General features: G+C 58.3%; 1 protein-coding gene across 3 annotated transcripts; it reads left to right on the forward strand.

Moving 5' to 3' along the window:
• Positions 1 to 37: 37 nt before the first annotated feature.
• Positions 38 to 25,048, forward strand: LOC140903578 (actin filament-associated protein 1-like 2). 3 transcript variants are annotated; one of them, XM_073325085.1, is made up of 17 exons: positions 38 to 984; positions 11,473 to 11,601; positions 12,301 to 12,393; positions 13,288 to 13,364; positions 15,688 to 15,787; positions 16,300 to 16,517; positions 17,119 to 17,298; positions 18,371 to 18,466; positions 19,104 to 19,203; positions 19,557 to 19,768; positions 20,162 to 20,283; positions 20,759 to 20,879; positions 21,046 to 21,151; positions 21,359 to 21,508; positions 21,729 to 21,889; positions 22,448 to 22,558; positions 22,692 to 25,048. In XM_073325085.1, exons 1-17 carry the CDS (start codon positions 969 to 971, stop codon positions 22,716 to 22,718), a joined length of 2,019 nt encoding a protein of 672 aa, XP_073181186.1. In that variant the 5' UTR covers positions 38 to 968; the 3' UTR covers positions 22,719 to 25,048. The 3 variants fall into 3 exon arrangements, with proteins under 3 accessions (XP_073181186.1, XP_073181185.1, XP_073181188.1); XM_073325084.1 differs by lacking the exon at positions 38 to 984 and adding an exon at positions 8,925 to 8,971; XM_073325087.1 differs by lacking the exon at positions 38 to 984 and having other exon boundaries at positions 11,513 to 11,601; positions 12,304 to 12,393.
• The last annotated feature ends 583 nt before the right edge of the window (positions 25,049 to 25,631 follow it).

The raw sequence follows: 25,631 nt of genomic DNA on the forward strand, positions 1-25,631 counted from the left end.
CTGTAGCTCAAGAAAGCTTATGCTCAAATAAATTGGTTAGTCTCTAAGGTGTCACAAGTACTCCTTTTCAGTTTTTAATACTGATCCCTTGCCATTTTCAGTGTTTCCCATTTGGATGCACTTCCCAGCCGTTAGCAAGTTAAGTCTCACAACTTGTTCCCCCTCCTCTCTCTCACACACATGCAGGGGACGTCTGCACTGCACAAAACCCATGGCAGACACTCTCAGAGCCTGGGGTCAACTGACTCAAGCTGGTGGGGCTTGCACCATGTGACTAGGGGGTTAAAAGTAGCCGGGCAGGTGGTCCTGCACAAGCTGTGAAACCCAGCGGGGATCCCTGTGAGTACCACCATTTCCGGGGCACAGGCACAGGCCGGGGAAGTTGACTTGCCCAGGATCACGGAGCAAGTCAACGGCAGAGCCAGAAAAAGGACCCCGGACCCATTCCCACTGCCCCTACATTTTGACACCACTCCTTTTGGACTGGGTTTTCCCAGGCCCAGGCTAACCCCCGTCCGCATTCCACAGCCTGACTCGGGACTGCGCCAGCCGCGTCCACACTGCAAAACAACAGGGCTGGCCCACGCGTCCCAGTGGGACCCTGGCTCAGAGACCCGCCCCGCCAAGCGCCTCCTAGGACCCGGGTCCCGAGGGCTTAGGTGCGTGGGGGCCGCCGCTGGGGGGCTCGGACCCCAACCGCAGCCCGCGCCTGCAGCCGGCCGCCGCGCCCTGCAGGTGGCAGCGCTGCTCCGGGCAGTCCGCACAGGCGGCGGCTGCTGCTGGCGCCGGCGCCGGCCCTGGAATCCCGGGCCCCGGGACGTGAGCTCAGCCCCCTCCCCTCCCGGCATGGGCTGCGCTGGGGCCGGGGCTCCGCCGCTCCTGTGCGCCCGGCTTCCCCCGGCTCCGGCGCGATGTGAGCGGCCAGCGTCGGAGCCTGCCCCAGCGGCGCCCCCCCTGCAGCCAGCGCCATGGAGAAGCAGAAAGGTACCGCTCCCCTGGCCAGCCCCCCGGGGGCTGGGGGCCCGGGGCTGACGGTGGAGGGGGGCGGCGTGCAGGGTGCCAGGGGGTGCGATTTGAACTCAGCACCGCGGCCTGTGCTCGCTGGGCGCCCATCGGTGCCGGAGCGAGGGGTGCTGGGGGTGGGGGCTGCCACACCCCCCCCCGGGCTTGAAGTGGTTCCCCTCCTATCCAGGGTTTGGTTCCGTGGCTGTCAGCACCCCTCGAGCTTGCTCCAGCCCCACGGCTGGCACGTGCCCGCTGCCGGGGTGGGCGGCGGGTCCCTTCCCCATGCGCCGGGGTGCGCGTTGCCCGAAGGAGCCAGGCGTTGACAGCCATGGAGCCGTGCGAACGTGCCGCCGGTGCCTTGCAGCGGGGGCTCAGCGGGAAGCCTTCCTGGGCGGTTCTCTGCTGTGGGGTATTTGGTTGGGAAGCCGGGGCTCTCCACGGGTGAGGGCTGTGACCCGTGCCCGGAAGAGCCCTTCTCTCTGCTGCTGGGGAACACCGAGAGGGAATTCCAGGAACTGCCATGTCTTCTCTGCCGTCGTCCACCCTTATCCCTTCGTGGTATATGAGTCATCTTGCAGTTGGCCAGCACCGCTCAGAAATCTGGAGTCCAGGCCCTGAGCCGCTGAGATGGCTCAGGAAGCAGAGATCAAATTAGGAGAACCTGGGATTGGAGGGAAACGATTTCCCTGGGAATGGGGGGGGATACAGAGGGCCTCAGGATCTCACATGCAGGTGCCGAGCTCCCCACAGCAGCGCTGGGTGGCAGAGTGGGATGCTGGGGGTGAGATGAGATCCCTGCAGAAGTGGTCATTTCCCCCTCCCTTGCCTCTCCTGCATTGGGGGTGATAGTGCAGGAGGAGACTTTATCCGGGGTTGGGGGGTGGGAGTCACATCCCGATCCCGGCTGATCTGGACTGACAGAGGCCCCTGCTGCGGGTGGTTCTGTCTGCTTTGTGCCCCCAGCTCTGAGCCTTGCATCTGAATTTCTGGCAGCTTTCCCAGTCCCTAAAGGTGACCTGGGGAAAAGGTATCGAGATCAAGCACTAGCCACTGAATGGCTTTAAAACACTGGCATCTCAGACACATCCCAGTCTTCCTTCACCTTTTCTCCACCACCCTGCTATTGCTGGGAATGCACTGCAAATGAGGGATCGCTGCATCCCGACATCTCTGGGCTCTCCAAAGGTTGCCTTGACTGTGCTGGCTCGGTCCCAAGAGGCTCTGATATACCCATGTGCCCATGGTGGGATCTGGCTTAGAGAGAGCCCTGCATACGGAGCTGGGATGCTGAGATGTGTTGCATGCAGGGTGTTTGTGTGTTTCCTTGCAATAGTGCACACTTTTAGCAAGTGTTTAGCATGCTGATTTTACACTTGTTAAAGCCAGCCCCTTGGGGCTCACCTGAAAGCCAGCCCCAACCCATCCCGGCTTAGCCAAGTTTTGTCTCCCTCTGAAACTCAGGCTGTTATTATTTGGCCGTGCGGTCAAGCAGATGGGGCATCAGACTGGGAGCCAGGACTCCTGGATTCTATCTCTGACTCTGCCAGTAATCTGCTGGATGATCTTGGGCAAGTCACTTCCTCTCTCTGTGCCTCTGTTTCCCCTCCCACCCATTGTCCGTCGTAGACTGTGAGCTCTTTAGAGCAGGGGCTGTCTCTTACTATGTGCTTAGCAGGGTGGGGCCTTGATTTCACTAGAGGCCTCTGGGTGGTACTGTCAGGTAAATAATAATAGAGGTCTCAGTCAAGGATCAGGCCCCAGTGTGCTGGGTGCTCCACAAACATGCAATATAAAACCAGTGTCTGCTCTGGGGAATTCCCAGTCTGAGATGGTGACACACAGAGGAACCGATCAGTGTGTGTGTGTGGTGGGGGGACGAGGACAAGATGACAGTAAAGCCTTTGCATAAATGAGTGGGCTTCGTTCCTTCTCCTGCTAACATTGCAGGAAGACTGTGTCCCTCAGCCAACAGCTGGCTGAATCCGGTGACTCTGGCTTTTGCACTACTTTAAAAAGGAGGAGCGTGGGGCCGGTCCCCTGGGGACTCTGGAGCTGAGTGATGGAAGCCACAGGCAGCACACCGGGGTCTATGGCCTGACCCCTTTCCCTGGGGTGCTCAGCGCACATCCCCTGGAGCGTCTGACTGGACAGCGGCCCAGGCGTCGCTGACAGCAGCAGGGGAACGAGGTGTCAGGAATGGGCTGGTGAAGGAGCTGGATTTTCCATGTGCCTTTCCCTGCACCGTCTAGACTTCCCCAGCTCCACAGCAGTTCCTGTTCTTTGGGTGGGGGTGGCCACTCCTGCGGTCCCAGTAAGGGGCCTGCTAGACATGGGATTGGGGCATGGGGACCTGGACAGGGCACGTTGCTGCAGGCGGCAGCTATTGTGGGAGGAGACGGGAATGGGGGCAGATGCGTTTACCTTCAACGGCTCTTTCTCGCCATGGAAACCGAGGCACCTGTTTTCAATCTCTGTAGCATTTACTTGGCCCGGGATGTTTGTGGATGGCGCGTTGTCAGGGGCGAGTCGGAGACCCCTTGGATTGCAGCAGCCAGGCCTGCAGCGCCAGGGAACGACGCGCACAGCAGAGCAGGCATGCTGACACGCAGGCGTGAGCACACGTCTGCAGGCACACACGCTTGGAGGCATGCAGACACAGCCACGTGCCTACGCGTGCCAACCCTGTCATTTAGACAGCCACCCGTGCACACGCAAGCACATGTGACAAAGCGGGTGAGTTCCATACACATGGGTGCACGCACACCTTTGTGCACGCATACCTGTGCGACAAAGCATGGCGTACACACGCTCTTGTGCACACACAAACAAGTCCGTCATACTAAACCCCTGTGAAATGCACTGCACGCGTGCACAAAGCTCTCCCGTTGCTGACATTACAGAGCAGGAGCTCTGCTTCCCACAGGCCTGTGGGCGCTAAATGCTCTGACTCATCCCTTACACGTTGGGTGGCTTCCTCCCCCAGTCCCCCGTCATATGTTCCTGCAGTGCGTTGCTTGCTGGGTGCCAGGCGGCGGGTGAGCCCCTGAATGAGCTTGTGACAGACCATCATTGACATCGGGGGAGCTGTGGGGGAGAGAGTTCAAGGCAGGGCAGGTCCTGTCAGAGCTGGGCCTCTTGCTCGGTGCTGTGGGTGCAAGCGGGCGAAGTGTGGGATGCTGGGGAGCTGGGGTTGTGGGGGACAAGGCACTAGCAGGCCCGAGGCGAGAGTTGAGGGGAGATGTGGCCCCAGGGCTGGGGTGTGGGGGAGGAGGAGCGGTGCTGGGAGTGGAAAGCTCGGCAAAGGGGATGTCATCACAGAGGAATTCAGACTCTGCTGGGGGTTGGGGGAGGAAAGAGGGAAGTGAGGAGAGGGAGAGAGAGGAGGTGGGGAGACTAGAGGGGAGCACCAGGGAGTGCACAGGGCCCCCTGCCTGGCCTGGCAGATCTGGGCTGGATTCCCTTCCCTTCCCGGGGGCTCCCTGGATCTGCGCTGGAGGAGCATGCTGGCTCTGCTTGTGCTATGCACTGGGATGTCTCCCTCGTCTGAGTTCTGCCTCCTTGATTTCCAGAATCCCCCGCCCCTTCCCAGTGCCCTGCTGCCCCTGGACAAGGTGCAGGGAATTAGTCATTATCCCCTTCCTCCCTACCACCCCCTTGCCCTGTTTCTAGGGAAGTCCAGATGTTTGGATCTCCTCCTGCTTTGCTAAACCCATCTCCCTCCCAGATGTTTTCTATCCTCCAGGCAATGACAGTTTGCACATGCTCCCTGCCTGCCCTTGCGCCCATGTCCCAAGTCCCTCCCTCTCCTCTGAGCAGCTCGCTCTCTGTCCCAGGGTCCTGCCCTGCTCTGCAGCATCCCCTGTGGCAAGTGCATGCATTGACCACTGATAGTGCAGGGACCGAAGCATGGGCTCTTCAGCATGTCTGGGGAGGATCCAGGGGTCAGGCAGGCTGGGAGGAAGGCATGGGAGCAGCAGCTGGGAACAGGATGGATGTGGCCAAGCTCCTGTTGAACCCCAGACTGACCCAGGCTGCAGGATTGCTGAGCAGTGTCAGAGTGTTTCGCTCCTTTAAGCTGCAGATGGGGCCCAGGTAGGACCCTGGGGCTCTGGGAATGCAAGGGGGTGACGCCAAATGGGAGGATGATATACAAAGAGAAGTGAGCCCAAGCTGCATAGAGAGTGGGCCGGATACGGGGAATCATGCATCACTCAGCGCCCCATGGGGGAGCCCAGCAGACCCTGCGCTGGCTGACTGCCCACCTCTCTCTCTTCCTCTGTTCCATTTCCCACATCCGCCCACCCACCCTCCCTTGACATGTCACCGCTGTTTCGCTCTCCTCTTCCTTTTCTCCCAGTCTCTGAGCCGCTCACTGGTCGTTCTCCTCCCACCCTGCCAGTGAGTTTGTGCAAAGGACAGGCAGGGAGCTGGAATCCCCACCTCTGCCAGCACAGGATTCCTTGCAGTGCTGAGAACCAGGTTCCCCTCAGCCAGGTGCTTGCTCCCCCTAAAACCGCCCTGATGCCTCTCCAAGGACCTGGGCCGTCTACCACTCTGCTGTATCCCCAGCCGTTTACAAGGCAGATCAACATTTGCTCTCTCTCCTGGATGCAGCCAGGCCTTCCTGAGGAGTCACACCGCATGACTGGTCCGTATGGCGCGGGGTGCTGGGAGGATTTCACTTTCTTCTGAAACATCAGCTATTGGCCTCTGCAAGAGGTGGGTCGTGGGACTAGATGGGCCCACTGGACTGATCTGCAGAGACCAGGGCTTGGTGGGTCTATTGGTCTGACCCGGGACAGCAGAGAGCTGTGGGGACCAGGCTGGACCCACTGGTCTGATCAGAAGTAGCAGAGAGATGGGGATACTGAGCTAGATGGGCCGGGCAGGGAGGTGAGACTATCAAGCTAGATGGAGGGGCTGGTTCAGCAGCGAGGAAGGATTCTAGCTCAAACGGATTTGTGGTCTAATCTGTGGATTAGGGAGCGGGTGGTGGGAAGGGGCAATGGGGGAGGGACAGATACACAGTTCTATGTTCTTGACTGGCATGGCCAAATCTGAAACTGGAATCCCATGATGAAATATGACCTCGGCTTTTCTTGCCCCGGGGGAACGTAGGACAGCAGGTCTGCAGCCTTCAGAACTACAGGGTGGGGGTGGGAAAAAAGCACAGTAAACCCTTCTGTTTTATGAGCCAGGACTGGGGAGGTGAGAGGGGAACGGGGGCTGTCTTGCTTCTGCACGCTTGGCAGCTCCGTATCAGTCTTTCCAACATTCTTGCAACACACGGCCTTTCCCAACCCTCTCCTCTGCTTGACCATCCTGTGAAGAAGCCAGGACATTTCCTCGTGCCACTTATTGACCACACGACTTGCCATGGGTCTGATGGTGCACTCTGTGTTCACTGATCATGGCCCCTGTGTCAAACCACTGGGTTCGGAGTTCCCACTGGCTGGATTATGCATTACATCCTAACCAATATAGCTCCAGCTGCTAGCTGAAGTGTGAGTGCATCAGGGCAGGGCTGGGCACATTCATGTTTGTTTAGCTGCCCCCATGGAAATGTTTGGGGGCAGTGGCAGCTCCCCACCCAACACTGCAACCCGATCTGCTGCTGGAGAATGTTAAAGCCGCTGAAACTGGAAAAGGGCAAAGGAAAGAGCAGGAGACATTGCCTAAGAGCAAGATCTCTGGGTACCTCCACACTGTAGCCGGAGGTGTCCTTTTCCAGCTTGCATACCCGGGCATGTGCCAGCGTTGATTGAGCCCACGCACTAGAAGAAGCCGTGTAGCTGCAGTAGCAAGAGCTGGCCACCAAAGTCCAGTCCCATGAGAGATTGTAGGTAGGTATTAGGGCATCTAGCCGATCCCACTGCCCGGGCTGCCATGGCCACACGGCTGTTTGTAGTGCACTAGCTCACGGCTACTGCCCTGCATGTCTACCCAAGCTGGGAACCACACTTCCAGCTGCAGTGCAGGGGCACGCTGCAAGGCTGTAGAGTAGCCCCCAAAGGAAGTGGTGGGAGCCCCATTTGGACTGGCCAAAGAACGTCCCATGGGGAACAGTCCTTCCCTGTTTCCTGCTGGGATGAACTGTGTCCGTCCACTGTGGTGAAAGGAGGCGCTGAGTGTATGTTGGCGCTGTCCCGCCAGGGTGGGTGGCCAGACTGGGGTCTAAGAGAGGTGAGTTATTCCCTAGCCAAGTAGGTGAGGAGGACGGAGGAGAGAGTGACGTGTCCGTGGATGGAAAGGTGCTGGCGTGCTAGAACGGAGGTGGAACGGGAGTGTCATTGGGAAACAACATGGGTCTGTCAATATGACTCGAGAAGCCGCCGACCTGACCGTCCCCAGCTGGAGGGTAAGGATGGTGCTTCATCCGTAGCCTTGTCCCAGGCAGCGGGGCAGGCCGCTTACATCGGATAGACTTGCAGCTGATCAGAACCTTCCCCCCACTGTGCCAAGCCAGGGCAAAGGAGGAATGTGATGCAATCTCTCCTCTCACTAACCCTTGTGACTGGCTCCCGTGCATGACCTCCCAGGACCGAGCCCATAGACCCATGAGGAGCCTGTCCGTGTTCAAATGTGTAGAGGAGCAAGGGGCAAACAGAGGGACTGAGCACGTGCCCCAGGGCGGGTGAGCGCCCTGAGCGTCCACCTGGGTTCCAGGCCTTCCCTCACAGCCCCTGCCAGCTGCACTCTGATCGGGAGAGGGGGATGCAGGCCCGTTGGGCTGGCAGTTCGGTGCTGCTGGGGGAAGGCTGGGCTGTGTGCTTTACAGAGGGGGTGTGGTGGAGGTGCTGAGGGGTAGGAGTGAGCTGTGTTTGAGCTGGGTGTGTGTGTGCTGGGAGGAGGGCTGGGTTGTGTGTTTTGGGAGATGCACTGAGAGAACAGGTGTGTGCGTTGGGAACTTGTGTGTGCAGAAAGAGGTACATTGGGCTGTGTGCCCGGGGGGGGGGCATGGTGTGTCTGGGGGTGCAATGTACCGGGGAGGGGTGCCCTGGGGGAATGTTGTTTTGTGTTCTGGGGGTCCTGTGCTGTTTGCCTGGGACATATGTTTCCTCATTAATCAGATAAATGACTATCTGTGTAAGGACCTGGGGAAGACAGATGGAGCTGCCCCTGCATACTTACATACCAGGAACCTTGTGGGGCCCCTCTGCCTTACCCCACAGGGTCCTGGCAGGGTCTCGTTGCCCCCTCCCCCCCCAGGGTGGGGCCCCACTCATGGTTGTGGGAATGCCAGTCAGGGGGTGGAAAATCTGGGGGAGCTGTTGACCGTGATGTGTTCAGAGACTCATCAGGGAAATGCCATGGGGAGCCATCTTCAACCCTGCCCCCGCTCCCGCTGGGCCTGGAGACACCAAGCTGGGGTTAGAACAGCTCTGCCTGCACTGCCCTCCCCACAGGCCCCACGATGCGGCAGTTCCCTACGGTGGGGAGGTGTCGAGAGAGCAGAGGGCACTGTCACCGCCATGGGGAGCAGAGCCCGTGGGCTTTCTTGTGGCTAGTCACCTCCGCGAGGGGGGTTCCAAGGAATCGAGTCAAAATGGGCTTGATCTCAGCCCTGTCCCACCCCCCTGGGGGGGCAGGGAGGTTCCCGGGGTATGTGTGGAGGATGCCCTCTTTGGGTAGGGTCAGGGTGGGAGGTTGAGGGGACATGGGGTGGGTCCTTTAGGGCAGGCTTGCCATGGCTGGGCAGAATGGGCTTGCCGGAGCATTCCTAACATTGCAACTGTTCCAGGCAGCAAATTGCAGCTTTGCGTTCGGGGGAACCAATGAGGGAACATCGGTGCTGGGGGGACGAGGAAAAGGCCGCCCGGGCCCCGGGCCAAGAATCAGTGGGTTTCATCAGCGGGGCCTGCAACATTTTATCACAGCTGGGAGCGGGGAGTGGAGCCGAGAAGGGAGACGCAAAACATTTCCAGATGCATGGCGGAGAGGGGGGAAGAGCAGCCTGGCAGGACGGGTGAGGAGCAGCCTGGCAATGGGGAAGCAGAACGGAGGGAGTCTGTGTTGCCCCCTCTCTGTGGGCAAGGGGGAGCTGCTGGGGGTAGGAAGGGAACATGGGGAAAGCTGGCAGCACCACCCAGGTCTCCACCCTGGGAGGAAATTTGGCTGGGCGAGAAGTGGAGCAGGGGCAGCGCGGTGGGAAAGGGCCAGCTCTGGGGATCTGCTGGCGATGTCAGGCCTCTGCAGCAGAGTTCAGGCGGTGGGCAAGCTGTGACCTGGGTGTCTCCTGCGTGTCTCCCCATGCTGAGCCCTCTGCTCTGTGTCATTCCTGGGAATGCTGATCGGGATGGTGGGGTTGTAAACTGACTGGGGAAGGGGGAAGAAGCCCCTCCTCCACCATATGTTCCTTGAGTGCAAGAATTTGCTACTGGGACATAGAGCAGACACAGCTGTTTGGGGCTACAATCTGGAGGGCCCCTTCCACCATCCTACCATTTATGGGCCAGGTAATGCTTTGCATCTCTTAAATGGCTGTGGTGAGAGTGCCGAACCCCTGCTGGGGACCAGGCTCGCCCAACTCGCTGTGCTTGTGACCCGAGCCGGGATTCGAACATGGCTTTGCCGAGGTGTAGGAATCCACTGAGCCATCACCGGGCAAGGGACAGATTCCAAGGCTTTGGGTCAAACCCACAGCTCCTTTCTGGGTTTGCCATCCCAGTGCCAGGCTGTCTGGAACAAGGGATTGCTTCTGGACACAGGGCAAAGCCAGGCAGGGATTAGCAAACCCAACGCAAGGGGTGGTTTGCATCTAGGTCCTGTGTGATTGGAACCCCCGAAGTTCTAGATTTTTCAGGAGTGCTGAGTGCTCACAAATTCTGCGCACGTCAGTGTCAGCTGCAGGTGCTCAGTCCCTCTGCAAACCAGGCTGCTTCTTTCGGTGTCAATCTGTAGGCCACCAAATGTGAACGTCTTGGGCTAAGCCTGTAGAGGGAGGAAGGAGGGTCTCTGGGGAGGAAAGATAGTCTGGAGGTCATGGGCTTGGGAGGCAGGACTCCTGGGTTCATTCTGTGCTCAGTGTGGGGGGTGTTGTCAAGTGGCTAGGACAGGGAGCATAGGCTCCATTCCCAGCTCTGTCACTTACTTGCTGTCTGGCAATGAGCAAGTCACTACCATGCTTTGTGCCTCAGTTCCCCCTCATAGTATGGGGGGCAATGATCCATTCAGAATCCCTCTTGTGGTGCCAGGTGCCTTGGAAATGCCAATATTCATTATCCCCAGAGGCTGACGGGGAGGGAGCCAGGGATGGGAAGTGAATGCAGGCCTGTAACCCAGGACGCTGCTGGCTGGCCCCACAGCACTTAGCCGTGGCGCAGGACAGGCAGGCTCTCCCTGGCCTTTGCCTTTGTTCTGGGCTGATTGGGGGCTTTTATTCCTCTTTCCAAGCCATGCGAGGGGGCGGCGGGCAAATGCTCTGCATTGCACTGGGAACACACCAGCCTTCATCAGCTGTGCTGTTTGGTGCAACATTAACGCCCCCTCCTTCCCCTTCTCCCCTCCCTCCCTTTCGGTGCGTAGGATGTCAGTGAAGGAACGGAGGCTTCTGAGCGCTTGTTGGTGGCAGGGCACAATTGCCCCGCTGTCTGACAGAGGGGGTCACGGGCGAGGGAGGGGTAAAGAGGCCTCATTCAGGCAGCAGCCCAGGAGACAATGCCGAGACATTCCCCAGCATCGCTAGCCCGGCGAGGGAGGACTGGGAAGTGGAATGAAAGGAGAGATGTCACCGGAGAACTTTCCAGCCGCCTCTGCATCTTTGACATGCCCCGGCCAGCCTTCCCCAAGGGGGCGCTCCGGTTCCATCCCGCACGCTGCCACCACCCTCCCCAAGGCACTGGGGAGCCTATGATTCAATCGCTCTCTGGCAGGAAACACCGAGTTAAACTCACCCTTCTGCCAGTCAAACCCCATATTCATCTCTCCTCTCAAAGAACCTGGAAGCCCAGTCCCCCAAACAAGCCTGCTCTTTTAGTGCGGACATAAAGGGCCTTCAGTCTCCCACTGCTGCTTATTCTCTCCTTGTCGCCCCCTTCGGTCACCCTCCCCCCTTCCCTAGCAGCTCTGGGTACCTCTTGTGTCCTCCTCTGAATGGCAGGATTGTGCTGCAAGCTGGGGTCAGGTGCAGGAGATGGGAGCAATGAGTCTGTTCGTCCCCAGATGGCCCGTGGGCGCAAGGAGCCAGTTCTGGGCCAGCCAGGATAGAGAGAGCAGGGGACGGCAAAGGGATATTTTTTTCTGCTCCTTGTTGAGGTTGAAAGACGCTTGCCCCAATCTTGGAAACTCCGTCCCTGGGCCTCGCCCACCATGTGTTGACCTGCCCTGGACACCCAGCGCTCCATACGCTTGGCTGGGTGGCTCTAAGACATTCCCAGGGGGCTGCTCTATTGGGATCCCCCAGTGGGGGCGATGAGATGGAATGGTGTTCCCCTAGTAACTGCCCTGTTCCTTCTGTGTTGCCTGCAGATCTAGACAAGCTCCTTTTGGACCTAGAGTCCTTCCTGCTGATCCTGGACCGGGAGAACCTCAGCTACATTGCTCAGGCCAAGAAGAAATCCATCGCTGAGCTACTTTCCAGGTTCCAGAGCCCTCCATGTATGTATCCTGCTGCTGGGGCATAGGTATCCAGAGACAGGTGATGTTGTGCTAATAACCCATGGGGGCGGCTGTATCCTAATAACTCCACAAGAGGGAACCTTTCTGTAGCAGATCCGATTTGTTCTTGCAGCCCTGTCCATTCCCACAGGCTCTGCATGCTCCCTGGAAACTGGGCCAGCCAGTCAAATGACTTCTTTGGTGCTCAGCATAGTCCAGCTCTCTGGATCTTTGCTTATCCAGTTTGTCACTCTCTGTAACTTTGCTTACCAATGAGATTGTTCCCTTGGGCCTGCCCAGAGCTGGTTCAATTTAGCCCTTTTTCTTATCTATGCCTGACCCCGACCTTCTTCCAGCATCCCTGTTATTCCTATGGGTTTGCCCAGCAGGTTTACATGAGCCGCTGTTGGGGTGTCCGCAAACTGTTCGCTCCAGCTCCCGGACTGGAGCTGCTTTCGGCAAAGGAGAATGATGCATCGTGAACAAGCCATTGCTGGACTCAGTCTCCAGACCAATGCCCGTTCAAGTCCCTAGAATTTGAGGTTCATTCGGGATTGTCTGGGATCCCCCAGCACCTGCCTGCCCAGTCATCCGACCCCATCCAGAGCAGCAGCCTGATCTCAGAGCTTTTATCCCCCACTTGTTTGTGGTGTTAGTCCCATCACCTCCTGTGATCCTGATCCGCCTCTTTCCCCACAGCAGAGGACGCAGAGTACATGATCATGCGCTGCATCTCGCCCTCCTCTGGGAGCAGCACCTTCCAAACGCCAGCTGACCTGAGCCCGCGCCAAGGTGAGCAGTGGAGTCGGTACCATCGGGGGGATGCGAGAGGAGTCGCATGAAGTGGGGGGTTTCCTAATTATATATGTCAGGCCAGCCCCTGCTCTCAGTGACACAGCTGTGGAGCCAGAGGGACTGCAGTGCAGGCATGAGCACCCTATGTGTGAGATCAGAATCAGGCCGTGTGGCTCAAGGCCAGTAACGGGTTCAAATTTTCTGCCAAATATGCAAAAGTGGCCAGTGATTTCAGTTGCCCTCGTTTGAGACACATGCAGGCACCCAAAGCTGGGCACCCAGAGGCACTGGGCATGTTTGAAACATCAGCCTATGGGATGGTGACCGGGACTCTCCGCTTTGGCTTAGAAGGTGCTAACACTGTAGCCCGGTGGCTCAGCCGGCTGCAAAGTGCTGAAGCCAGCCTGCGGGGACGTCTACCCCCTCTGAGGGGAGTCTCAGTGCTACCGTTGCTATAGAGAGCCTGGAGCTCTGTGCTCCACGACAGCAACTGCATTGAGCGTGGGCCCAAGCTGCCATTGTGGGTACTCAGCTAGTGGCCAGGCCCACTCAGCTGCCAGGCTGCGGGATTTGGGTGCCCAGCTTAGGGGTCCACGTTTGCAAACCGGGCTCTATTAGTGATGCAGACTGAACGATCTCAAGAGCTCTGGGGCCGGATCCAGCTTGCATCGGCTCCCACAGAGCTGGATCAGGCTTCTCTATCTCCAGACACCGGGTCTGGCACTCTCTCGAGGATCTTCGGCCTACTCTTGGGCCTGGAAGGTTTGGAGCAGGGCTGAGCAGAGCAGCTGCAGCACACTCAGCATCCCGCGGCATCCGAGCGGGGGCTCCCGGCTGCAGCTGGCGCCAGTGGCTGGTTGAAATGATTTTAATCGTTACCTTTCTCGGCAGCAACATCGTCTCCAGACCCGATGGGAAGGGGAGAGTGTGACTCACCCGCTGCCAATGGCCAGTGCTCTCCAGGCGGGGTAAGTCTGGATCACTCCAGGTCAGGAAGCAACGAGAGGGAGACAGAGATCTCTGTTACCCCTGAGGCCCAGAGTGGGAGTCGGTGGGTGAGCGCTTTGCTAACTTCATGGGGCAGCGGCAGAGCCTGTCACACTGTGGATGCCTTGCTGTGCCCGCTCCTAGGCCAGCCCCAGGCACGGGAGCATCCCAGCCCCTGGCCGTTGCTGTGACAGGGCGTGGGAGAGGGAGACCTGACACAGTTTCCAGGCAACACTACATGTCCCTGGGCTATGGCCCTGCTGCTTGCTCAGTGCAGAAAGAGGGAGCAGGGAGCGTGGGGAGGAATGTTCCCATGCAGCCTGCCAGCTCTGCATGTCCAGCAGGGTCTGGGATGCGTGCGTGTCTGGTGGGGAATCCAAACGGGCAGAAACAGGGGCTGTGGGGAGGCACATGTGACCCCCCCCACCCCGTTTGCCCCTATGACTGCTGGCTGCAAGCAGGGGCATGGTTTGTGATTGCACCCTCTTGATACAGATGAGAGCAGCTGGATTCTGCTCCTGCTGCTCTTGGATTCCAGGCTGATGGTGTAGCCGAGCTCAGAATCCAGCCCAGAGTCTCTAGGGGCTGAATGTGGGGCAGTGGCTGGGGATTGGGGCGACTGGCTGAGTGTGGGGGAAATGGGCTGAGGGAGGGTGACTAGAGGCAGCATCAGGGCCACGGGTCGGGGGCTGGGGTTGGAAAGGGCTCAGGGGGCTGTGTCAGAGAGTAGGGGAAGGTCCCTGCATGAAGGAGATGGGGCAGGGGTCTGTCTTTTTCTTTCTCTTTGGCCCCTTTCCTCCCAGCTGCCCCTTGGGCCCCTTGCCATCCCTTGTGCAGCTCAGGATACAGGGGTCATAGTGAGGCCTCCGTACCCCACAGCCCCGGCCTGAGGCCTAGGGAAGGGCCTGCTTTGGCTCCCAGCCTGTGGCAGCGGGAGCTGGGCTTCCCGGCTGCTGGGCTGTCAGGCCCCTTTGCAAACAAGAGCAGATGGTTTGGCCATGAGATCACTGGGGAACCGGAAAGGAACAGGGGCGTCTGCAGCACAAACTGGGAGTTTCTAGAGAGAGATGTGCAGAGGGCTCCACTCCCACCCGCTCAGGTGTCCAGTGCCTAAGGAACAGCCACACGCAGCACTGGCCATGGCAGGACCTCATGGGCGCATTTTCTTGCATACGGGGATGTGTTGTGGTGCCGGCAGTATTGGGTCTGTTGTACGGCCTAGAGCAAGAGACACACGGTATGAAGTAGCAGAAGTGAGCGCGTTGTGCTGCAGGGGAGGGACACCTATTCCATGAAGCGCCGCACTGTCTGTTGCATGCGCAAGAGAATGCGTTGCATTACATCCAACAGCAGGTGTTGCATTGCATGCCACAGAGCCAAAGTGTAATTCTTGTGGAGAATGGTACGTTGCACGGCATGCAGCAGGGGCGTCTTTCATCACATGCTGCACGGGACGCACCGTATTTCGTGAAGAGAGGCACATTTCATTTGATGCAGCAGGGGAAGCTGGCTGCTGCGTGCGGCCAAGGGTGCGTTGCATGCAGCACAGACCTGGTGCATTCCCATACAGTGCTGCGCCCTCCATTGCAAGCAGCAGGACGTTGACTTGCTTGCGTGGTCAGGGAATTGGTTGACAAGCCGGCATTTCCCCATGCTCTGAGCGGACATGCAGCTCCAACGGAGTTCTGCTGCTCTTCTGGATGTGGATGGAAGCAGGCAAATGTGGGCTCCAGATGAGGTAACAGGAGCCGTGGCAGGGGGGAGAGGACCACCCCCCAGGATGCGATTGGCAGGAACAAGAGCGGTGTCCCGTGCCAGAGCGCGAGATGCCGCTGACAGATTTCAGAAGCAGTTAATTTGGTAGCTAAACAGCATGAAGGCAGCGGAGGCTGATTAACCATAGAGGCCACTTTAGGGGCAGTTAAGTTGTGAAGGAAGCAGAAATCCGAGCCACGGGCATCAAAGGCTCTTTCATCTCAGTCCTGTCCAGATGCAGGGCTCCGAGTCGGCAGACGTGCTGGCATGGAGCAGGGCGATTGAATGCTGGGGGGGTGGAATCCATGCTTGCTCCAAGCCCACATCAGCCTGGAACAGGGAGAGAGGGAGCTCCCAAGGTGGAGATTGAGCAACTGCCCAGGGAAGGGGGTATTTTGAGCCCGCCCTTCAGTATGCAAAGGGAGGGCACAGCTCTTGAAACCTCTCCTGAACCCCTAGGGGGCTGGCAGGCAGAGTCCCACTGACACCCCATGCCCTGATACTGCCTCCCTTGGCTCTGTCAGGCTGAGTTCTCCCTGCTGTTTCTAGACAAACCCATTGGGCGTCCTGCCCCACCTCCCTAGCCTGCCAGCTGAGGACTCCTACGAGGAGGCAGAGCCCATCAGCCCCGAGGGACATATGAGCCCAGGTAACCAGCCCCTTCCTCTCCGAAACCCGCGGGAGGTGGGAGCAGCTGGCAGGACATATCCGCTGCAGCGTGTGTACCCCAGCTGCCCCTCACATGTCTGCGCCATGCCTGTCGCACGTGGCACACTTGTCGCCCAAGGCCCATCAGCTGCACTGTATGCACCTGGGGCCTTCAGGTGGCCCCCCCTTCCAACAACTGTGCCATGCCTGCTTCGCCTCTCTTGCACGGGGCACCCCTGCCGCACTTTGCATGTCTCTGGCCGCTTCCCTTTTGAGGCACCCTCCATGCTTGTGGCACGCAGTGCCACCTCTTCCATCTAAGGCCACGTGGGCATTGACTGTGAGGTTCTCCCAGCCCCGCTCGGCTCCCTGCCTGGCTCCCAGCACCTGCGGCATGGCGTGCGTCCCAGTTCAAGCCCTGAAGCTCCTGGCACTGGTGGGGCAGCCCCTTGCCGACAGGCAGCTCCACTCTTGCCAGGCGCTTGCTCAGCGCCACCCCTCCACTCTGGGCAGCGGGCGGCGGGGACACGGACAGCAGCCACTACGAGTCATACGGCGAGGACGAGGACTGCGTGAAGGACCGCGCGCACTACATCCAGTGGCCACCCGCCGCTGGCACTGCCGAGACTCCCGCTCGCCCCGAGGCCCAGCTCTGTGGCTTCCTCTGGAGGAAACGCTGGCTCGGGCAGTGGGCCAAGCAGCTCTTCATCGTCCGGGAACATGCCCTGCTGGTGAGCGTTGGGTGGGGCGGAGAGGGGCGGGAGCACTTGCAGGTGGAGATGGCTTCCCCAGGCACGGCCTGGCCCCTACTGTGGAGACCGCGTGGGCTGGGGTGTGTGCAGGATAGTGTGGGGGGTGAGGGGGCTTGGCAACAGGCGCCCGAGGGGTGAAGAGTGCAGGGACGTGGAGGTGGGACCAGGGAAGAGCTGCAGGGTAAAAGGGTAGGTGAACTGAAGTGCATTCGGTGCCCTGAACCTGCCAGCCCCCTAACCTGCAGACCCTGCACGCTGACCCCCCAAACCCCAATCCTGAACCCCCATCCCCCCAACCCTGAACCCCTAAACCCACAGACCTGCAGACCCTAAACCCCCCTCCTCCCACATCCCGAACCCCTAACCCCCATCCTGCCAAGCCTGGGCCCTAAACCCACAACCGTGCAGACCCTGACCCCCCATCCCTAACCCTGAAGACCCCCTCTCCTATATCCCGAACTCCAGCCCCACAACGGGGAGGGTCAGGGTGGCGAGTTCCAGTTCCAAGCCCCAGTCTCGGACCCTTGCGCTCCCCCCAGCCCCCTGGCTGAGCCATGCCCTTTGCCCTGTGCTGCCACAGTGCTACAAGTGTGCCAAGGACCTGCAGCCAGTGCTGGAGCTGGACCTGCACGGCTGCCGCGTTGCCTACAAGGCCAAGCGCAGCAAGAAGATGCAGCACGTGCTGAAGATCACGGGGGCGGCGGCAGAGACGCTGGTGATGGGCTTCCAGAGCCGCCAGCAGGCTGAGGACTGGAGGAAGGTTTGGAGGTGTTACACCCTGGCAGAGCTGTGCATGGAGGGGGGCCATGGGAATGGGGAGGGCGAAGAGTGGCCTCTGCCACCGCCTGGGAGCCCCTGAGGGGACTGTGGGGCGGGGGAACAGCTCCTGTATGGCTGAGACTACGTGTTGGGTGAGTCTGCGCTGCCCACCCCCCTCTGCGGGCGGGGACGGGCACCGTCCCATCAGGGCCCCGGGCTGCCCGCCCCCCTCTGCGGGCGGGGACGGGCACCGTCCCGTCAGGGCCCCGGGCTGCCCACCCCCCTCTGCGGGCGGGGACGGGCACCGTCCCATCAGGGCCCCGGGCTGCCCGCCCCCCTCTGCGGGCGGGGACGGGCACCGTCCCGTCAGGGCCCCGCGCTGCCCGCCCCCCTCTGCGGGCGGGGACGGGCACCGTCCCGTCAGGCCCCCAGGCTGCCCACCCCCCTCTGCGGGCGGGGACGGGCACCGTCCCGTCAGGCCCCCGGGCTGCCCGCCCCCCTCTGCGGGCGGGGACGGGCACCGTCCCGTCAGGGCCCCGGGCTGCCCGCCCCCCTCTGCGGGCGGGGACGGGCACCATCCTGTCAGGGCCCCGGGCTGCCCACCCCCCTCTGCGGGCGGGGACGGGCACCGTCCCGTCAGGGCCCCGGGCTGCCCGCCCCCCTCTGCGGGCGGGGACGGGCACCGTCCCGTCAGGGCCCCGGGCTGCCCGCCCCCCTCTGCGGGCGGGGACGGGCACCGTCCCGTCAGCTGCGGCTTGGCAGATAAGTTATGGCCTGGCTCCCCCTGCAGGCCAAGCTGGGTGCTGACAATTGTTTCCGCAAACCTCTCAGAGCTGTGGGGCGAGTCAGTTCCCCTTCTTGCCAAGCTGCAGTACGTCCCCACACAGGGTTCGACAAGGAGTTTGCAGGAGAGAGCGGTTTGCAAGCGCCGTGGGGGCTCTGACCCTCCCAGCAGCGCATGCCCTGCCTTGGAAATGACTCTGCTCTCGAGGGGGCTGGGCTCCCACTGTGCCTGGGGGACCGGGACCCCCAGCTGCCCCGTCCGTGCCTGTAACGCTGTCGCTTTCTTGTAGGTGATTGAGGAAGTGAGCAGCTCTCCTCTCAGCAGGCCTTCTGCCCACAGCTCCCCGGCACTGCCCAGCTCAGAGCAGGGTGGGAACTCACGGCAGGTGAGTAGGTTCCTTAGCCATCTCTAGCCCCTGCTACCTGGGATCTTGGGTGCTCTCACACCCCTCTCCCTACCCAAGTTAGCATCGTTGTCCCTGTGTTCCAGCAGGGAAACTGAGGCACAGGGGAGTACTTAACCAAGGTCACACGGTGAGTCAGTGGCAGAGAAGGGAATAGAACCCAGGAATCCTGACAGTCTCCAGTGCGATAACTGGGAGGCGAGACTAGAACAAGAAGCCCTGACTCCTAATCCCTGATATCCCATACTGTCCTGAGCAGCTCCTTCTACAACAGGCCCAGCTTGCTGCTACCCACAGAAATGTTGTGAACCCTGAGGAGGGACTCTGCCCTGGGACGTGCCCGCAGGTTGGGGGGCGTGCCTGAGGGCACAGCCTTACCCATGAAATTCGAGGGAGGGAGATGCCCTTGTGAGACCGGACAGCACAGGGTTGTTCCTTGTGGGCTGTTGTGCCTTTTGAATGGTCCCATGTGATGGGGCTTTCTCCTCCCTGGGGAGCTGCCCCCCATCTCCTGGGTCTGCCCATGGGGAAATCTCTGATGTTCAGCCTGAAATTCCCTCTGCTTATCCACTCCCCTCGCCTCAGTGATCATTGTCTGCAGCACCCGTGTCTCTCTTAGGTGAGAGGTTCCCAGTTTGGCTCTGATTCAGATGAGGAGAACTCCCCGGTCAGCCCCGCTGCAGCCGGCTGCATCCCAGCTGGAGAGCCAAGGAAAGGAGGTGAGTATTGCCCAGCCTGACCACTCTGTGCAGCATCAGTTACTCCAGCCATCCTGTCTGTGGGACCCAGGGCTGGAACAGCCGGGGTGCTGGGTGCATTGGCGAGCAGTGGTGGTGGGGAGGTGACCCAGGCGTGGAAGAGCCGGGGTGCTGGGTGCATTGGCGGAGCAGTGGGGTAACTGCACGCAGAGCCTGTGCTCTCACCCCAGACTTCCCTGAACTCCTTTCCCACAGTGCCCGGAGGCATCAGCTGCAGTTTGTGCTGGGTGGGTGGGTGCCGAGCCCTCTCCCCAGTGGCGGAGCCGGCAGCGGGGGCGCGTCTCATAATGAGAGGCCTTGGGGGCACTCTGCAGGTTTCCTGGACGTGCTGCTGCAAAGCCAGTGGCAGAAGCTGTGGTGCAGGGTGGAGCAGGGCGCCCTGCGGATGTTCAGAGACCCCAGCTGCACTGAGAGCCCTGAGTACGCTGTGCCGCTGGCGGGCAGCAATGTGACCCCGGGGGCTGACGCCGGCCGACGCCATCGCATCCACATCAGCCAGCAAGGCAGAGAGGTCGCCGTCCTGCAGGTGCGTGGTGCATCTGTGCTCACCCGTATGGTGCTGGCGTGGCCTGCAGCCAAGCTGTAGCAGAGAGACCATTAGTCTGGTGGTAGGGGGGCAGCCCTCACTGGCAGCGTCCCGCGGATGGTAGGAACAGGATCTGCCCTCCCTTCCTGGAGCTCCAGATGGTGCTGTGGTCACACAGACATAGGAGCCGCACTCCGCGCCGATAGGGCTGTGCATGGAGAGACGCAGCAAGGAACCAGCCTGTTTCCCCCACCCTCTGCTCTGCCTGGTCCCTTTCCTGCCCTTCTGGCTGCCGAGCCAATGCCATTCCCCAGAGGAGGGCATCTCCCTGGCCCTCCCTAATGGTTCTGGCCCAGAGCCGATGACTGAGCCCTGTCCCCTTCTCTGGTGCAGACCCACTCGGATGAAGAGAGGGACGTCTGGCTGAAGATCCTGCAGGTGGAGAAGGGAGTGGAACCAGCCGCTGTGTATGAAACCTCAGTCCTTGGAGATGCCCCCAGCTCCGCGCCTGTGGGGTAAGGAGGACCTGGCCCCTCCTTCCCACAGCACCCCCGAGACACAGTGCCTCTTCAGAGCAGCTCCCGCTATTCCCTATCTTTAGGTTGTCCCAGCTTTGTCCCTCCCTCAGCCTTCTTTCCATTCTCCTTCCCCCTCTGCTAAGGCAGGGGACCTGGCTGCCCATGGGTGCCTTTCCTGGGACAGAGCCCCAGGGCACAGGATCCTGGCGGCTACTGCATCTGGCACTGCCATGGGGACCCAGTTACAGAACTAGTGCATGACTGAAGCATGTGCTAGCCATGTTGGGGACAACCCGTGTTGTGTCTGGACCCCTGGTGTTACTGCTCAGACGCATAGGGCAGCCAGGCAGCACTCATCAGACCTGCTGCGTCTGGTTCAAAGCGCTCACGGGCCCCAGGTGCTAAGCATGGAAAATCGCCACCACTGATGGGTGCCCAGAGTCACAGGGCTTCCTCTCTGCTCTGCCTGCAGGGGCCTGCTGCTGCGGAGATTCCCAACCCCCAACACCTACATGGACGACCCCTTTGGGCAGCTCCCGCCGGCAATGCACTCCAGCCCAGTCTACTCCAACGCGGATATACTGCACCAGCTGGTAACCTCCACGTAGTCCGGCATCTGTAGGCATTTCTAGCAAGTGGGCCAGCCCCTTGACGGGCGGAGCTTGGCGAAACTCCATGGGCTGAGCTGCCCCCATGGGGATCTGGGCTGGCGCATCTGGCCAGTTCGTCCACAGGCTCCTCACTGGCTTCTCTTTGCAGCAGCGGACCTTGGACAGAGCTGCCCAAGACCAGATGCAGAGACTCCCATGTCCCCTTCCCGACAGTGCCTTCAGCAACCCCCGGAGCAGAGCTCCGGAGGAGACAGGTGAGTGACGGCAGGGACCTGGCTGTACCAGGGGGCAGACTCTATGTCCGACAGCAGCTGAGCGCGGCCCCATCGCGATAAGAGGCACCGACCCAGCACTAGTCGGCTCTGGCTGTAGGCTGGTTCAGCATGCCCGGGCGGGGAATCCATTTCTGAGTGCTCACGGTCTCACAGCCATTGACCCCTTTCTCTCCCATGCTCTTCCAGCTGCTCCTCCAACTGGCCCGGGCAAGTCTCTGAACGAGCAGTGGGTAGAGGTGGCCCCGGAGCTGAGGAGCCGGGATTTTTTCCAGTCCCAGCGGACGCTGACGCAGCCTGAGAGGAAGGGTGCCCCAGACAGCTTGGATTTCTTAATTGGTATGATCGCTGCACAGCCTCAGGCAGGTTGCTGACCCCCTGCCCCTGTGCCAGGGGTTGGCAAGACTTACCCAGTGCAGGAGAGGGCTGGGAATGTTGAGCCATGGGTGTCCTGCGACTCTCGGGGCATAGCTGTAACCCAGAGTGAGTCAGGGTGGCGGGACTGGGCCTTCAGCTTCCCGTGTGGGTTCACATGGCTCCACGATCCACCTTCTTGCAGGTAAGAGGGCCTTCCCCAAGCTGGAGGAGAAGGTAGGGCAGCTGGAAAGAGCATGCCGGATGAAAACCAGGCTGAAGGCCGGCTCGGAGATGAACCTGCTAGCCATCGGCAAGTCTCTGAAGGGCCACATAGCCACCGCCACCAGCTCAGCAGGCTCCGAGGTAAGGGAGGATGGAGCAGGATGGGTGAGAGTCAGACACGGGGCAGCCATGAGACAGAACAGTTGGGGGCTAGAAATGATATGGGGCTCTCCTAGGGCTTCCTGCCTTTCTCTTCTCCCATCCCTTTCCCAGCATCATCTCTTCTCCCTCTTTCCCTCTCCTCATTCTGCTGCTTCTCTCCTGTTCCTTGAGAAAGTCAGGTCTACCTTAGGTCCTTCTTTCTTGCCTTTAGACAAAGTGGGGAAGTGATTCCATATGGAGGGGAGCTGCTATGGCATGTGTGGGGCCCCCTAGACAGGGGGAGAGGTCGGACCACAGACTGAGCTGGAATGGCCCCAGAGCAGTGGTTCTCAACCTATTTACCATTGTGGGCCGCATCCAATACTACCTATATGGCCCTGAGGATGTCACATGGGCTGTAGCTCTGTGCTGATGGGCCACAGGTTGAGAATCACTGCCCTAGAGTCCCTGTTCACAGCTAACCCCCCGGACAGGTTGGAAAGAAGGGCAAAAGGGGGCTCCTACACCCACCCCTCTTCTCTCCACTCTTGTGTGCAGGGTTCCTTCCTAACACCTCTGCTGAAACGCACCACTTCCACCAAGAGTGGCCTGAGGCGAGCGCCTTCCGTGGTCATCATTGAAAAGGGGAAGGTTCTGCAGAAGAGAAAGGTACTGAGGAGCATCCCCTCTGCTAGGGAGAGTCGTGCTGGGGGTGGGGGAAAGGCCTGGCTCACCTAGCACGCTCTCCCCGCCCCCCTCAGGAAATGGGAATAATTGTCCTTTCTCCATCCGTCTCTTTCAGGAATGGGAGATGAAGTCTGCCATGTAATTGGCCCCTTCTACCCGCTGAGCGTTCCCAAAGGCAGGAGACATTGCACTGTACATATACATATCAGACCATGCGTCTATACATGCATGCTGCATGTGGATCATGCAGAATAAACTCTGAATCTCTCCTTTTTTTTTACCGTAGTTATCAGTGTTACAGTAACTTTTTTTTATTTTTTAAACTGACTGGATTTTTATAGGTTGTCTGCAGTGGCACTGAAATGGGGGAAAGGAGACCGGGCTGGGTGAGGGTGGGCTCACCCCAGCGTTACTGGGTCGGGACTCTTCACAGCAGTATATCCATCTGGTACCATTTTCCAGGGAGCAATTCCGCAGTGGCTTGCGACCTCATTAGTCACCAGCACTCTCCTCCTTGCAGTTGATGTGACAGAGTGGAGCCAAGATGGCTTCTTTGTCTGCATTTACAGAACCTTTCTGCAGCTTCAAATTGCATAGGCTGGTGCTTCAGAAGACAGTTCTCTTGAATGGCTCCTGACACATGGGATGAAAGGATGAGAGCAAACGTGAACAACACCTTCAACGCTGGAGTCCACCCATGCTGTTAGACCCTAAAGAAAGTGGAGATGCAAACAGAATACTCTGGGCTACCTAGCCAGGTTTCTTGAGTCCTTTGAAGTCTTTCATGGATCTCCTCCACTCCTCTTTCTAGCAAACACCTTTCTCCATAGAGATAACAGCCCTACTTTTGGTTTCCAGATAGACACAGACATTTTACGGTGCAGGGATGGAATGATGCAGCTCTTTGATTACATTACATGCATTGTGCAGCTGGGCATGTCTGAAATCAGAAGAAGAGTGCTTCTAACTGGGTACACTGGCCATACACCCAGGAGTCTAGAGGGGAGGAGGAGGCTGCCAGGAGGTATGCATGCTACCCTGAAGTGCCTCCTCTGGCCAGCTGTTCTTGGAAGCCCACATGTTGGGACTGAAAGGGAACATGAGTGGGGACTGAGAAGTGTGGCAGCTGCTTTTAAAGTGGTCTGTGGTGATCACAGGTTTTACTAAGAGGAGACAATCATATAGCCATTTAGAGACAGGCAATTCACTTCTTTTTGAAACATCAGTGTCCATTGAGCTAATACCCTGTGGAACAACAGTAAGTGCCAACTGTGGTTTAGTGGATCGAGCACAGGGCAGGGAGTCAAGACGGCTGGGTTTTGTCCTCAGCTCTGCCACTCCACAACATTGGGAAAGTCTCTTCCCCTCTGTGTCCCTCAGCTTCTCCCTCTGTCAAACAGACCTAATGACACTGACCCACCTTCATAAAGCAGTCCAAGATCTGCTGCAGTCAGCAACAGAGCAAGGGCAAAGTCTGGTTAGTAACTCTCTCCCAAGCCTGAAATCTCAGATGCCGAGTGAATATTTAAGACTGAGGCATGGACACAACTTTCATTACAGCAAGTGGCATGAGAGTAACTGCATTGAGAATAGTGGAAACACAGGAGCATTGATTGTATTTATCTTTATAGGGACTCAGTCAGCTTCAAGGTAATCTGTTGTGAATAAAGGAGTGCCTTGTGTTACAAATAACACCTTAGGTGATGAAAAGAATTTTTCAAAATATAGAGAACATATCATTATTTATGTTCTTTGGCTAAGACTTGGACAACGGAAATCAATTTCACGTCACTTTCATTGTCTGGTTCTGATCTGCAATCAAAGTTGCCTTCCCCTGGGTCTGCCCAGAGCCATATTGAAGTCAACAAGGCTGCAGTTGGCCCAGTGTGACAGCCACCCCAACACACCTGGGATGGAAACAGACACCTCCAGAGCTAAAAGCCGGAGTCACTCCTGCTGGGCTATAAGAGATTCCCATCCTCAGTGGAGCACAAAGAAGAACTCATACCACACAGTGCCCAGTGGGTTTCACAAGGGCTTGCTCATGCAAAATCAGTAATTTACAGGATCAGGTTATAAGAACCTGACTGTAATCTAAAGCAAAACAGACTTTGTTGATTTCCATTTGTTGATTTCCAATGTTTGGGCTGCAAACCCTGCAGGAGAACTGTTATTTGTTTAAAAGCAACTGTTTGCATTGGATTTTGTTTTGTAATTGTAGAAATATATTTTTTTTGTGTTCTTGAGTTTTTTAAAAACATGCTTTTACCAAATGGAAACTGGGGGGACTGGGGGAGAGGAAATGTTAAATTGACATTTTGTGTAACTTGTTAATTCAGAAAGATGTGAGGGTTAGATTTGTTTTTTGCTGGGGTTTTGGGTTGTTTTTAACAAATTATCATGTCAAATAAATGTTTCAAACCCCACCTTTTATCTTGTAAAATGGACGATACTTGGAGGGGGTTTCCTTTAGTCTGGTTTGTGCAGTGATTTTGTGATAGGGAAATATTGATTAGGAACATGGCTGAGGTTCAACAGACATTTTGGTTCTGACCCAGGGTGAGATTAAAACCCAGGTGAGGTGAAAAAAGCTGGTGCATGAAAGGGCTGGATCCCCAGTTCTCCTACTCCACCCCACCATCTCTTTAAGTTTAAAAATAAGACATCCACTGCTGGATGGAAATAAGGGGAAACCACATGGAAAACGAGAGAGCGCTTTACTTTAAAGGACGTTTTAGGGGAACACCACTTCCCATAGCATAGCAGTGGATTTTTCCCTCAAGGGCACAGTTCTGCTGCCCTCCAGCATACAATGCAATTGGCACAAGCAGCCACTGAATGTTTAAAAAACAGGAGGACTTGTGGCTCCTTAGAGACTAACAAATTTATTTGTTATTTATTATTATGAACGCTTATGCTCTAATAAAATTTGTTAGTCTCTAAGGTGCTGCAAGTACTCCTGTTCTTTTTGCAGATACAGACTAACACGGCTGCTACTCTGAAACCTGAATATTTAAAATGGTATTCATCAGTTTTAATGCGTTTTCAATACATC

Source organism: Lepidochelys kempii, chromosome 26, assembly GCF_965140265.1.
Source record: "Lepidochelys kempii isolate rLepKem1 chromosome 26, rLepKem1.hap2, whole genome shotgun sequence".
NCBI lineage: Eukaryota > Metazoa > Chordata > Testudines > Cheloniidae > Lepidochelys > Lepidochelys kempii.

What these genes read in the sequence shown, in the direction of transcription:
- LOC140903578 (XM_073325084.1), top strand. Translation starts at nt 8,935, where the DNA reads ATGGCGGAGAGGGGGGAAGAGCAGCCTGGCAGGACGG. An exon ending in CAGGTTCCAGAGCCCTCCAT is followed by an intron (nt 11,602 to 12,300) that starts GTATGTATCCTG and finishes CTTTCCCCACAG; the next exon opens with CAGAGGACGCAGAGTACATG. An exon ending in CCCAGCTCCGCGCCTGTGGG is followed by an intron (nt 20,284 to 20,758) that starts GTAAGGAGGACC and finishes CTCTGCCTGCAG; the next exon opens with GGGCCTGCTGCTGCGGAGAT.